At 44.1% G+C, this 13,817-nt stretch overlaps 1 protein-coding gene across 1 annotated transcript in view; it reads left to right on the top strand.

Moving 5' to 3' along the window:
• Positions 1–3,987: 3,987 nt before the first annotated feature.
• LOC306982736 (SH3 and multiple ankyrin repeat domains protein 2-like) overlaps positions 3,988–13,817 on the top strand; it is a gene marked incomplete at its 3' end in the record, with an annotated part of 74,951 nt that continues 65,121 nt past the window's right edge. The window contains exon 1 of the mRNA XM_079583198.1: positions 3,988–4,095. Coding sequence (XP_079439324.1) covers positions 4,009–4,095 — 87 coding nt within the window. The remainder of the gene's footprint in view (positions 4,096–13,817) is intronic.

The raw sequence follows: 13,817 nt of genomic DNA, 5'->3' as shown, positions 1-13,817 counted from the left end.
GGATGAACTCCGTCAGCAGCTTTTAGAAAGTCAGATCTAATCGTGTAACCACACTCTCCTGTAGGGGTTTTCTCAGAGACAGTCCCGTCCTCGCCGCTTCCCGTTCGCAGATGTGTGATGTGGATTTTCCTCCCGCCCACCTCCGAGCCCGAGCGTAAACTCTCCTGCATTAGCCCCGCCCACGCGTGAAGGGAGTGATGTATGAGCGCACATCTGTAATCCGTCACTGCTGAGCGGCCGTTACGAAGGACCGCACAGGAACACAAACGGAACAGGACAAACCGGAGGAGAACGGAGAACTTAACATGACACAGGCTCGTTTTACTGTGGCTGAACCCGAGCGGATCAGAGAGGCTCGTCCAGAGAGAGACGAGGGACAAAACGAGCAGCTGCTGTCAGAAACATCTGTATTTAGTGCTTCATGTTTGTTCTCCCACGTGGACAAAGCTCAGGCCTGTTCCTTTAACCTTTAACCTCTTCACCCCCACTTTAACGCAGCACAGACACCCATCTGAAAGGTTAGCGCTAGATGTTCTGCTCCGGAGGGACAGTCTGCTGTGAAAACGTGAGATATCATGTCACAAATGAAGGTCAGGGCCAGGGAAATGGTTCACCTCTTAACTCCCGCCTGAACCCAGAGGATCTTTTTCCTCACGGCATCACATTTTTTTTTCCAACATTTTTTGTTGGGTATTCAACTCATTTTTGTCATTTTTTTGTCAAATTTTTGTCAAATTTTTGTCATTTTTCCGTCAATTTTTAATCAATTTTTGTCATTTTTTTGGTCACATTTTTGACATTTTTTCATCAATTTTTTTTGTCATTTTTTTGTCATTTATTTATCACATTTTTGTCATTTTTTCGTCAATTTTTAATCAATTTTTGTCATTTTTTCGTCAATTTTTAATCAATTTTTGTCCTTTTTTGGTGACAATTTTGACATTTTTTCATCAATTTTTTTCGTCATTTTTTTCGTCATTTTTTTGTCATTTATTTATCAATTTTTTGTGACATTTTTATCACATTTTTGTCATTTTTTCGTCCATTTTTAATCAATTTTTGTCCTTTTTTGGTCACATTTTTGACATTTTTTTCATCCATTTTTTTGTCATTTTTTTGTCATTTATTTATCAATTTTTTGTGACATTTTTATCACATTTTTGTCATTTTTTCGTCAATTTTTAATCAATTTTTGTCCTTTTTTGGTCACATTTTTGACATTTTTTCATCAATTTTTTTGTCATTTTTTTGTCATTTATTTATCACATTTTTGTCATTTTTTCGTCAATTTTTAATCAATTTTTGTCATTTTTTCGTCAATTTTTAATCAATTTTTGTCCTTTTTTGGTGACAATTTTGACATTTTTTCATCAATTTTTTTCGTCATTTTTTTGTCATTTATTTATCAATTTTTTGTGACATTTTTATCACATTTTTGTCATTTTTTCGTCCATTTTTAATCAATTTTTGTCCTTTTTTGGTCACATTTTTGACATTTTTTTCATCCATTTTTTTGTCATTTTTTTGTCATTTATTTATCAATTTTTTGTGACATTTTTATCACATTTTTGTCATTTTTTCGTCAATTTTTAATCAATTTTTGTCCTTTTTTGGTCACATTTTTGACATTTTTTCATCAATTTTTTTGTCATTTTTTTGTCATTTATTTATCACATTTTTGTCATTTTTTCGTCAATTTTTAATCAATTTTTGTCATTTTTTCGTCAATTTTTAATCATTTTTTGTCCTTTTTTGGTGACAATTTTGACATTTTTTCATCAATTTTTTTCGTCATTTTTTTGTCATTTATTTATCAATTTTTTGTGACATTTTTATCACATTTTTGTCATTTTTTCGTCCATTTTTAATCAATTTTTGTCCTTTTTTGGTCACATTTTTGACATTTTTTTCATCCATTTTTTTGTCATTTTTTGTCATTTATTTATCAATTTTTTGTGACATTTTTATCACATTTTTGTCATTTTTTCGTCAATTTTTAATCAATTTTTGTCCTTTTTTGGTCACATTTTTGACATTTTTTCATCAATTTTTTTGTCATTTTTTTGTCATTTATTTATCACATTTTTGTCATTTTTTCGTCAATTTTTAATCAATTTTTGTCATTTTTTCGTCAATTTTTAATCAATTTTTGTCCTTTTTTGGTGACAATTTTGACATTTTTTCATCAATTTTTTTCGTCATTTTTTTGTCATTTATTTATCAAATTTTTGTCACATTTTTATCACATTTTTGTCATTTTTTCGTCCATTTTTAATCAATTTTTGTCCTTTTTTTGGTCACATTTTTGCCACTTTTTCATCAATTTTTCATCACTTTTTTGTCACATTTCCATCGTTGTTTTCGTCTCAGTTTTGTTGCTTTTTTCACAGCTTTTTTTCCAGAAGCTTTTGGATTGGGGTAAAGCCAAACTGGAGAAACTGTGCTCGGTTCAGGTGGGAGTTAAGGGGTTAGGATTAGGATAATTTGTATTTTTAGACAAACCAACTCATAGATCTATACAAACTCACAGCAGACCGTCCCTCCGGAGCAGACGATCCAGCACTAACCCATCTGAAAAGGCCGTGCTCTGCTTTCTGTTGGTTTGTTTCCTCGTCTTTTATTCTGATGTGTTTGTTTGACTTCCCTCTTGTTAATCGCCTGTGGCCCCGCCCTGATGTGCTTCACCCGTGCCTCCCCCCCTCAGGTTTCCCCTCATCGTCTTCACGGTTTTGTCTGGGAGTTTGTTTTCCGGTTGCTCCTGCTTTGTTTTGGGTCTTTTTCGGCCGTTCTTTTCTTCTTTTTTTTTTACTTCAAACCGTGAGAAAAAAAAGACCTACAAATGTGATCTAAGATTTGTTGTGTTTGTTTTTTGCGTCTTTGTTTACGTCTCGCTTTTTCACCGTTCACTCTTTTCAAGAAGCGTTTAGATTTGGGTAATGCTTGGATGCCTGGGGAAGAACTGGAGAAAATGTGCTGTCAAACTGTGTCACTGAACTTCACATGAGTAGATTTCATTTAGAGGAACTACGTCCAGCCCGAACCCTTAAATCACATGTGCTGTCCCTAAGCCTGACCTGAACGAATAATCACTTTTACCTTCACAGAAACATGACTTTGAGGGAGATTATGTTGAAATACACGTATCCTGATGCAGTTTATGGTACAAAGTGTATCGCGATAGTGTCCATATAAAGATATATTCTGAGTTTGAAGAGAAATAGGATCTTCTAGGTCCACACATGGAGGTGTTTATTATTACTGTGGCCCTGGGTCTCCCTGTCCCGTCCGTCCATGGGGGTGGATCTCTCCCTCCGTGGTTCTCCCCGTGGTTTCTCTCTTTTCTTCCTCCGGGTTTTGGGGTTTTCCGTCACCGTGATGGAGAGTCGAAGGTTTCATAGCTAGAAGGTCTTTGATTCCCACCTGGACGGGGCCGTTCTGTGGAGTTTGCATGTTCTCCCTGTGTCTGTGAAGGTTTCCTCCGGGTACTCCAGTTTCCCCAACCACTGAAAACATGTACAATAGGCTCGGAGGACAGATGCGTGTGTGTGTGTGCTGTTGGGGACTGTTGTGTGGTATATTTCTTCTGAATGAGCTGAAGGTGAAAGTTTAGCGTTTTGTTTCCGCAGTTGGGGCATGTTCTGAGTGAATACTATGGCCTGACAAACATATTTGCGTATCTTGATGTGATCCGCGTATACTCACGTACTCCACGGTGATATCCTGCCACTATAACGACCCCGTGCCCCCCCCTGTGTTTGTCCCGTGCAGTGGCGGCGGGCGGGGCAGGCGATGCCGCGCAGCCCCATGTCCAGCGAGGATGAGATGGCTCACAGCGGCTCTGACTACTCCGACGACTGCGGCTCCGACAGCTCCCGGGACGAGGCCATCTACGAGACCATAAGATCACCCACGGAGACGCCCCGCCCCCACCGCGCCCGCAGCCCCGCCCCCAGCCCCGCCCTCAGCCCCGCCCCCAGGTCCGCCCCCAGGTCCGCCCCCAGGTCCAACATGGAGGAGCAGGTCAAGAGCCACATGGACGACCCTCACGTCAACTCGCTGGTCATCCGCGTGCTCATCCCCGCCCTGCAGCAGACTGTGAGTGCTGACAAAACATGTACACTAGGGTCTGCACTGCACTGACAAAACATGAACACTAGGGTCTGTTACTGACAAAACATGTACACTAGGGTCTGCACTGTCACTGGCAAAACATGAACAATAGGGTCTGCACTGTCACTGACAAAACATGAACAATAGGGTCTGCACTGTCACTGACAAAACATGTACACTAGGGTCAACCTGAATCTATGAAAACAAGGGCAGATTCAAACGTCTCCTCCTCATCTCGAGCAATGAGTGGATCATGTATTTGTCACTTTTTTCACTTGTTTTGAACAAACACTAACATGTTCCAAAAACGTGAACCTCAGTTTTTTGTTTGTTCTTTTGTGGCTTCACAATATTTTATCACATGATCATTTTTACAACCCAGTCTCTTCAGAGAAACGAACCCCAGGAACGCTTTTACAGTGCGGAACTACGTACCAGTGATGCGTATTTTTACTAAATCACGTTGGTTATTTACGTTTTACAAATCACTCAAAAACACAGCAGCCCGTTTACCATAGTCTTCTGCTGACTCCTCCCCGTTTACCATAGTCTTCTGCTGACTCCTCCCCGTTCACCACAGTCTTCTGCTGACTCCTCCCCGTTCACCACAGTCTTCTGCTGACTCCTCCCCGTTTACCACAGTCTTCTGCTGACTCCTCCCCGTTTACCATAGTCTTCTGCTGACTCCTCCCCGTTTACCACAGTCTTCTGCTGACTCCTCCCCGTTTACCATAGTCTTCTGCTGACTCCTCCCCGTTTACCACAGTCTTCTGCTGACTCCTCCCCGTTTACCACAGTCTTCTGCTGACTCCTCCCCGTTTACCACAGTCTTCTGCTGACTCCTCCCCGTTTACCATAGTCTTCTGCTGACTCCTCCCCGTTTACCACAGTCTTCTGCTGACTCCTCCCCGTTTACCACAGTCTTCTGCTGACTCCTCCCCGTTCACCACAGTCTTCTGCTGACTCCTCCCCGTTTACCACAGTCTTCTGCTGACTCCTCCCCGTTTACCATAGTCTTCTGCTGACTCCTCCCCGTTTACCATAGTCTTCTGCTGACTCCTCCCCGTTTACCATAGTCTTCTGCTGACTCCTCCCCGTTCACCACAGTCTTCTGCTGACTCCTCCCCGTTTACCACAGTCTTCTGCTGACTCCTCCCCGTTTACCATAGTCTTCTGCTGACTCCTCCCCGTTTACCACAGTCTTCTGCTGACTCCTCCCCGTTTACCACAGTCTTCTGCTGACTCCTCCCCGTTCACCACAGTCTTCTGCTGACTCCTCCCCGTTTACCACAGTCTTCTGCTGACTCCTCCCCGTTTACCATAGTCTTCTGCTGACTCCTCCCCGTTCACCATAGTCTTCTGCTGACTCCTCCCCGTTTACCACCGTCTTCTGCTGACTCCTCCCCGTTTACCACAGTCTTCTGCTGACTCCTCCCCGTTTACCATAGTCTTCTGCTGACTCCTCCCCGTTTACCACCGTCTTCTGCTGACTCCTCCCCGTTCACCACAGTCTTCTGCTGACTCCTCCCCGTTTACCACAGTCTTCTGCTGACTCCTCCCCGTTTACCACAGTCTTCTGCTGACTCCTCCCCGTTCACCACAGTCTTCTGCTGACTCCTCCCCGTTTACCACAGTCTTCTGCTGACTCCTCCCCGTTTACCATAGTCTTCTGCTGACTCCTCCCCGTTTACCACAGTCTTCTGCTGACTCCTCCCCGTTTACCATAGTCTTCTGCTGACTCCTCCCCGTTTACCACAGTCTTCTGCTGACTCCTCCCCGTTTACCATAGTCTTCTGCTGACTCCTCCCCGTTTACCACAGTCTTCTGCTGACTCCTCCCCGTTTACCATAGTCTTCTGCTGACTCCTCCCCGTTTACCACAGTCTTCTGCTGACTCCTCCCCGTTTACCATAGTCTTCTGCTGACTCCTCCCCGTTTACCACAGTCTTCTGCTGACTCCTCCCCGTTTACCATAGTCTTCTGCTGACTCCTCCCCGTTTACCATAGTCTTCTGCTGACTCCTCCCCGTTTACCATAGTCTTCTGCTGACTCCTCCCCGTTTACCACAGTCTTCTGCTGACTCCTCCCCGTTTACCATAGTCTTCTGCTGACTCCTCCCCGTTCACCACAGTCTTCTGCTGACTCCTCCCCGTTTACCACAGTCTTCTGCTGACTCCTCCCCGTTTACCACAGTCTTCTGCTGACTCCTCCCCGTTTACCATAGTCTTCTGCTGACTCCTCCCCGTTCACCACAGTCTTCTGCTGACTCCTCCCCGTTCACCACAGTCTTCTGCTGACTCCTCCCCGTTTACCACAGTCTTCTGCTGACTCCTCCCCGTTTACCATAGTCTTCTGCTGACTCCTCCCCGTTTACCACAGTCTTCTGCTGACTCCTCCCCGTTTACCATAGTCTTCTGCTGACTCCTCCCCGTTTACCACAGTCTTCTGCTGACTCCTCCCCGTTTACCATAGTCTTCTGCTGACTCCTCCCCGTTTACCACAGTCTTCTGCTGACTCCTCCCCGTTCACCACAGTCTTCTGCTGACTCCTCCCCGTTTACCACAGTCTTCTGCTGACTCCTCCCCGTTTACCACAGTCTTCTGCTGACTCCTCCCCGTTCACCATAGTCTTCTGCTGACTCCTCCCCGTTCACCATAGTCTTCTGCTGACTCCTCCCCGTTTACCACAGTCTTCTGCTGACTCCTCCCCGTTCACCACAGTCTTCTGCTGACTCCTCCCCGTTTACCACAGTCTTCTGCTGACTCCTCCCCGTTTACCACAGTCTTCTGCTGACTCCTCCCCGTTTACCATAGTCTTCTGCTGACTCCTCCCCATTTACCACAGTCTTCTGCTGACTCCTCCCCGTTTACCACAGTCTTCTGCTGACTCCTCCCCGTTCACCACAGTCTTCTGCTGACTCCTCCCCGTTTACCACAGTCTTCTGCTGACTCCTCCCCGTTTACCACAGTCTTCTGCTGACTCCTCCCCGTTTACCATAGTCTTCTGCTGACTCCTCCCCGTTTACCACAGTCTTCTGCTGACTCCTCCCCGTTCACCACAGTCTTCTGCTGACTCCTCCCTGTTTACCATAGTCTTCTGCTGACTCCTCCCCGTTTACCACAGTCTTCTGCTGACTCCTCCCCGTTTACCATAGTCTTCTGCTGACTCCTCCCCGTTTACCACAGTCTTCTGCTGACTCCTCCCCGTTCACCACAGTCTTCTGCTGACTCCTCCCCGTTCACCACAGTCTTCTGCTGACTCCTCCCCGTTTACCACAGTCTTCTGCTGACTCCTCCCCGTTCACCACAGTCTTCTGCTGACTCCTCCCCGTTTACCATAGTCTTCTGCTGACTCCTCCCCGTTTACCACCGTCTTCTGCTGACTCCTCCCCGTTTACCATAGTCTTCTGCTGACTCCTCCCCGTTTACCACCGTCTTCTGCTGACTCCTCCCCGTTTACCATAGTCTTCTGCTGACTCCTCCCCGTTTACCATAGTCTTCTGCTGACTCCTCCCCGTTCACCACAGTCTTCTGCTGACTCCTCCCCGTTTACCATAGTCTTCTGCTGACTCCTCCCCGTTTACCATAGTCTTCTGCTGACTCCTCCCCGTTCACCACAGTCTTCTGCTGACTCCTCCCCGTTTACCATAGTCTTCTGCTGACTCCTCCCCGTTTACCATAGTCTTCTGCTGACTCCTCCCCGTTCACCACAGTCTTCTGCTGACTCCTCCCCGTTTACCATAGTCTTCTGCTGACTCCTCCCCGTTTACCATAGTCTTCTGCTGACTCCTCCCCGTTCACCACAGTCTTCTGCTGACTCCTCCCCGTTTACCATAGTCTTCTGCTGACTCCTCCCCGTTTACCATAGTCTTCTGCTGACTCCTCCCCGTTCACCACAGTCTTCTGCTGACTCCTCCCCGTTTACCATAGTCTTCTGCTGACTCCTCCCCGTTCACCACAGTCTTCTGCTGACTCCTCCCCGTTTACCATAGTCTTCTGCTGACTCCTCCCCGTTCACCACAGTCTTCTGCTGACTCCTCCCCGTTTACCATAGTCTTCTGCTGACTCCTCCCCGTTCACCACAGTCTTCTGCTGACTCCTCCCCGTTTACCATAGTCTTCTGCTGACTCCTCCCCGTTTACCACAGTCTTCTGCTGACTCCTCCCCGTTTACCATAGTCTTCTGCTGACTCCTCCCCGTTTACCATAGTCTTCTGCTGACTCCTCCCCGTTCACCACAGTCTTCTGCTGACTCCTCCCCGTTTACCATAGTCTTCTGCTGACTCCTCCCCGTTCACCACAGTCTTCTGCTGACTCCTCCCCGTTTACCATAGTCTTCTGCTGACTCCTCCCCGTTTACCACAGTCTTCTGCTGACTCCTCCCCGTTTACCATAGTCTTCTGCTGACTCCTCCCCGTTTACCATAGTCTTCTGCTGACTCCTCCCCGTTCACCACAGTCTTCTGCTGACTCCTCCCCGTTTACCATAGTCTTCTGCTGACTCCTCCCCGTTCACCACAGTCTTCTGCTGACTCCTCCCCGTTTACCATAGTCTTCTGCTGACTCCTCCCCGTTCACCACAGTCTTCTGCTGACTCCTCCCCGTTCACCACAGTCTTCTGCTGACTCCTCCCCGTTTACCATAGTCTTCTGCTGACTCCTCCCCGTTTACCATAGTCTTCTGCTGACTCCTCCCCGTTCACCACAGTCTTCTGCTGACTCCTCCCCGTTCACCACAGTCTTCTGCTGACTCCTCCCCGTTTACCATAGTGACCACGGTCGAGGGGAATGAGCCGAATGCCCATCTCGGGTCGCCCGTTGCATTATGGGTAATGGACTTTATTTTGACTACCAAACCATATCGATAGCGAGCGTAAAGCCACACAGAAAGCTGTGATTTGGACCGCATTCGGGAATGGGCCACAAAGTCAGGTTGTGGGCAGGTTGTGGGCAGGTTGTGGTCAGGTTGTGGGCAGGTTGTGGGTGGCGACTAATGTGGGGAAATGAAATATGCCATGACAACGTGCAAATAAAAGCACGCATTTAAACCCCCCCCCTCACCAGACCAACAGGCCCGGGTAGAACCGCGAGGACGTCCTTCAGGAGGACCCATGGGCTGATGAGGCACTTTAACAGGTGAAGGTTAGGGGATTTGTGTTTTAAAGTTCTTATTGCTCTGCTGCAGTGATCTCACTGGCATACCTGAAACCATCATGTTTGTATGTGATGGGTTTGTTTAGGCCACGTTATGATATATGTGAAGTACTGACACCTGCAGAAACAGAGTATTCTGACACGTGGCATTAACACCTGAGCTTTGATGGACGTACACAGACTGAAGGAAAGAAAACATGATACTAACAATTTAATATTATCAATTTAATCAATCAATCAATTTAATAAAACATATTAGTAAATAAATAATACACTAAATAAGACTAATATTCATATTTTACCATAACATATAGATTCAGTAGATCAGCAGCACAGGTTTACGTGTTCAGCCCGCCTTCTTAGTGATGTCACAACTTTGAACGTGTGTCATTGGTTGACGCGGGTGTCAATCAAAACAGCTGGTCGTCACGCGCGTAAGTCAAGCTTCTGATCAGTAAATGTTGTTTTTAGCCTTAAATGTCTGAGCGAGACAAACCTGAGGACGTTTGTATTGTACGAGCCTCCGCAGGACGGGCCTCCTGCGGGACGGGCCTCCTGCGGGACGGGCCTCCTGCGGGACGGGCCTTCGCGGGACGGGCCTCCTGCAGGAACTGCACATCTGTGGGACTTGTAATGATTTCCTCCTGGACAGTCAGCCAGGTGCTGTCCTTCCTGTCCGCTCTCTCTTCCCATTAAACATGAGCAGGTCCCACAGAAATGAAGCCATAGCTAAAGATCTGGTAAAGGACAGAGAGTAAAAGTTCAGATGTGACGGAGCAGGTTAGAAAATATGACATGAGACGTAACGACTTCAGTGGAGGAAACTCCGTGTTCATAACGTGGATGTTTTTGTCTTGAGGCTAACGAGGCTAACGAGGCTAACACAAAATAAAACATAAAACTAGCGCAAAGTTTTGAACAAGCGCAAAAAAGAATCGTCCTCTTAGTAGTTTAAATAATATTTACTTGTTTACATGTTATATTATCATTTTTCAACACTAGCCTTTAGCTCTAAGATAAAGCTCCGCCCCTTACGAGCGCTGGCGTTTCCTTTGCCTATTCACCTTATTCCAGAGGCTCGCGTGGACGTCGCCATGAATTGTGCCCGCCCCTTTTCTCCTATGTGTTAACATGGGGCTGGAGAAGTCCACATAACATCAGTCACTACACGAAAACAAAGCCGTTTTTCGGCCGCGCTGAGAAACGCTGCAGTGTCGACTTGTTGGTGCAAATTAACATTGGCCATTTTACACAAATCAATCGACTAAACATCAGATTTGAGCGGAGAATATTTTCCCTCGTTCTCCGTTAAAATGAACGGGCTTCGCGCTCGACCGGAAGTGTCTGGACAACGGAAGTGCCGAGACAACGCAAAAAGTGGCAAAAGTGGGCGGGGCGGAATAAGGTGAATAGACCAGGGGTAGGGCCCATTTTCATCATTACCAAAACACCGAGGGCCGAACCTCACTATTGTGGCCTAAAGTTAAAAACCATTTCCTGCAAATGGCAGTGTTTTACGTCAGTGGCTCTAAAGTGGTCCGGCTCCGAGACCCGCATTACCTTAATGACAAAGTGTGACCCAAATAAAACTGCAATTTGTCATATATCGCATAAAATATTTTATTTACCACACGTGTTTTTATTGAACAAGCGGTAGATTTTCTTTTAAGACTGAAATTATGATCAAAACAACCCAATAATATTTATTTTAACAGACTCCAGTGTGTTTCCGTGTTGTTTCAAATGGAAAATTAAAAAAAAAAGTTCCCTGTAGGCTCACGACCCACCAGTTGAGAATCAGTTTTACATTATGGGATGTTCTGCAAAGAAATTTAAAACAAACACTATAAAAAATACACAATTTCTCGCATTTTAGATCACTTTAACAGGTATTTGATCCTTTATTTGCATAATAATGTTTCGCAAAATCATATTGAGGCCAGAGGTTCTGTGCTGGAGGGCCGGATTTGGCCCCCGGGCCTGATGTTGCCTAACCGTGCTATGGGCTTATGCACAGTTTCCCCACGTGACGTCTTCCTGGACAGTCACAGACGCTGGACTTCCTGTCACTGATCGTTTACGTTCACAATTAGCAGGTTTCCAGACATATAAAGAGAAGGTCAGGATCTGGTTAAGGACGAGTTACTGATGGAGTCACAGAAACGTGTCACAAACATCATGTTCACTGTGAATCTGCCCCAAAGGAAACGCCAGCGCTCGTGAGGGGCGGAGCTTTATCTTAGAGCTAAAGGCTAGTGTTGAAACATGATAATATAACGTGTAAACAAGTCAATATTATTTAAACTAACAGGACGATTCTTTTTTACGCAGCTCGTTCAAAACTTTGCGCTCGTTTTATTTGTTGTTTTGTGTTAGCCGCGTTAGCCGTGTTAGCCGCGTTAGCCGCGTTAGCCGCGTTAGCCTCAAGACAAAAACATCCACGTTATGAACACGGAGTTTCCTCCAGTGAAGTCGTTACGTCTCATGTAATATTTTCTAACCTGCTCCGTCACATCTGAGCTTTTACTCTCTGTCCTTTACCAGATCTTTAGCTATGGCTTCATTTCTGTGGGACCTGCTCATGTTTAATGGGAAGAGATAACGGACAGGAAGGACAGGGTCTGGTTTACTGTCCAGGAGGAAACACGTGGGGTCACTGTGCATTTAGCCCATAATGAGTAGTTTTAGAGACCCACATTAAGGCTTTTATTTTGAAACATGAATTCAAAGCTTTTGTTTTGAAAATGTCTCAAATGTAAAACTTTTATTTTGAAAACATTATAAATTAGTTGTTACAGATTGTTTATAGAGTAATAATGAGCGGTTATAGAGTGGTAGTTAGTGGTTATAGAGTGATAATGAGTGGTTATAGAGTGATAATAAACGGTTATAGAGTGATAATGAATGGTTATAGAGTGATAATGAGTGGTTATAGAGTGATAATGAGTGGTTATAGAGTGATAATGAGTGGTTATAGAGTGATAATGAGTGGTTATAGAGTGATAATAAACGGTTATAGAGTGATAATAAACGGTTATAGAGTGATAATGAATGGTTATAGAGTGATAATGAGTGGTTATAGAGTGATAATGAGTGGTTATAGAGTGATAATGAGTGGTTATAGAGTGATAATGAGTGGTTATAGAGTGATAATAAACGGTTATAGAGTGAAAATGAGTGTTTATAGAGTGATAATGAGTGGTTATAGAGTGATAGTTAGTGGTTATAGAGTGATAATGAGTGGTTATAGAGTGATAATAAACGGTTATAGAGTGATAATGAATGGTTATAGAGTGATAATGAGTGGTTATAGAGTGATAATGAGTGGTTATAGAGTGATAATGAGTGGTTATAGAGTGATAATGAGTGGTTATAGAGTGATAATGAGTGGTTATAGAGTGATAATGAGTGGTTATAGAGTGATAATGAATGGTTATAGAGTGATAATGAATGGTTATAGAGTGATAATGAATGGTTATAGAGTGATAATGAGTGGTTATAGAGTGATAATAAACGGTTATAGAGTGATAATGAGTGGTTATAGAGTGATAATGAGTGGTTATAGAGTGATAATGAGTGGTTATAGAGTGATAATGAGTGGTTATAGAGTGATAATGAGTGGTTATAGAGTGATAATGAGTGGTTATAGAGTGATAATAAACGGTTATAGAGTGATAATAAGTGGTTATAGAGTGATAATGAGTGGTTATAGAGTGATAATGAGTGGTTATAGAGTGATAATGAGTGGTTATAGAGTGATAATAAACGGTTATAGAGTGATAATAAGTGGTTATAGAGTGATAATGAGTGGTTATAGAGTGATAATGAGTGGTTATAGAGTGATAATGAGTGGTTATAGAGTGATAATGAGGGGTTATAGAGTGATAATAAACGGTTATAGAGTGATAATAAGTGGTTATAGAGTGATAATGAGTGGTTATAGAGTGATAATGAGTGGTTATAGAGTGATAATGAGTGGTTATAGAGTGATAATGAGTGGTTATAGAGTGATAATGAGTGGTTATAGAGTGATAATGAGGGGTTATAGAGTGATAGTAAGCGGTTATAGAGTGATAATGAGTGGTTATAGAGTGATAATAAGCGGTTATAGAGTGATAATGAGTGGTTATAGAGTGATAATGAGTGGTTATAGAGTGATAATGAGTGGTTATAGAGTGATAATGAGTGGTTATAGAGTGATAATGAGTGGTTATAGAGTGATAATGAGCGGTTATAGAGTGATAATGAGTGGTTATAGAGTGATAGTGAGTGGTTATAGAGTGATAGTGAGTGGTTATAGAGTGATAATGAGGGGTTATAGAGTGATAGTAAGCGGTTATAGAGTGATAATGAGGGGTTATAGAGTGATAGTGAGTGGTTATAGAGTGATAATGAGGGGTTATAGAGTGATAGTAAGCGGTTATAGAGTGATAATGAGTGGTTATAGAGTGATAATAAGCGGTTATAGAGTGATAATGAGGGGTTATAGAGTGATAGTAAGCGGTTATAGAGTGATAATGAGTGGTTATAGAGTGATAATGAGTGGTTATAGAGTGAT

Source organism: Gobius niger (genome assembly GCF_951799975.1).
Source record: "Gobius niger genome assembly, contig: SCAFFOLD_97, whole genome shotgun sequence".
NCBI lineage: Eukaryota > Metazoa > Chordata > Actinopteri > Gobiiformes > Gobiidae > Gobius > Gobius niger.
The sequence above is the reverse complement of the archived record's forward strand: the minus strand, read 5'-3'. Positions and strand labels throughout refer to the sequence as shown.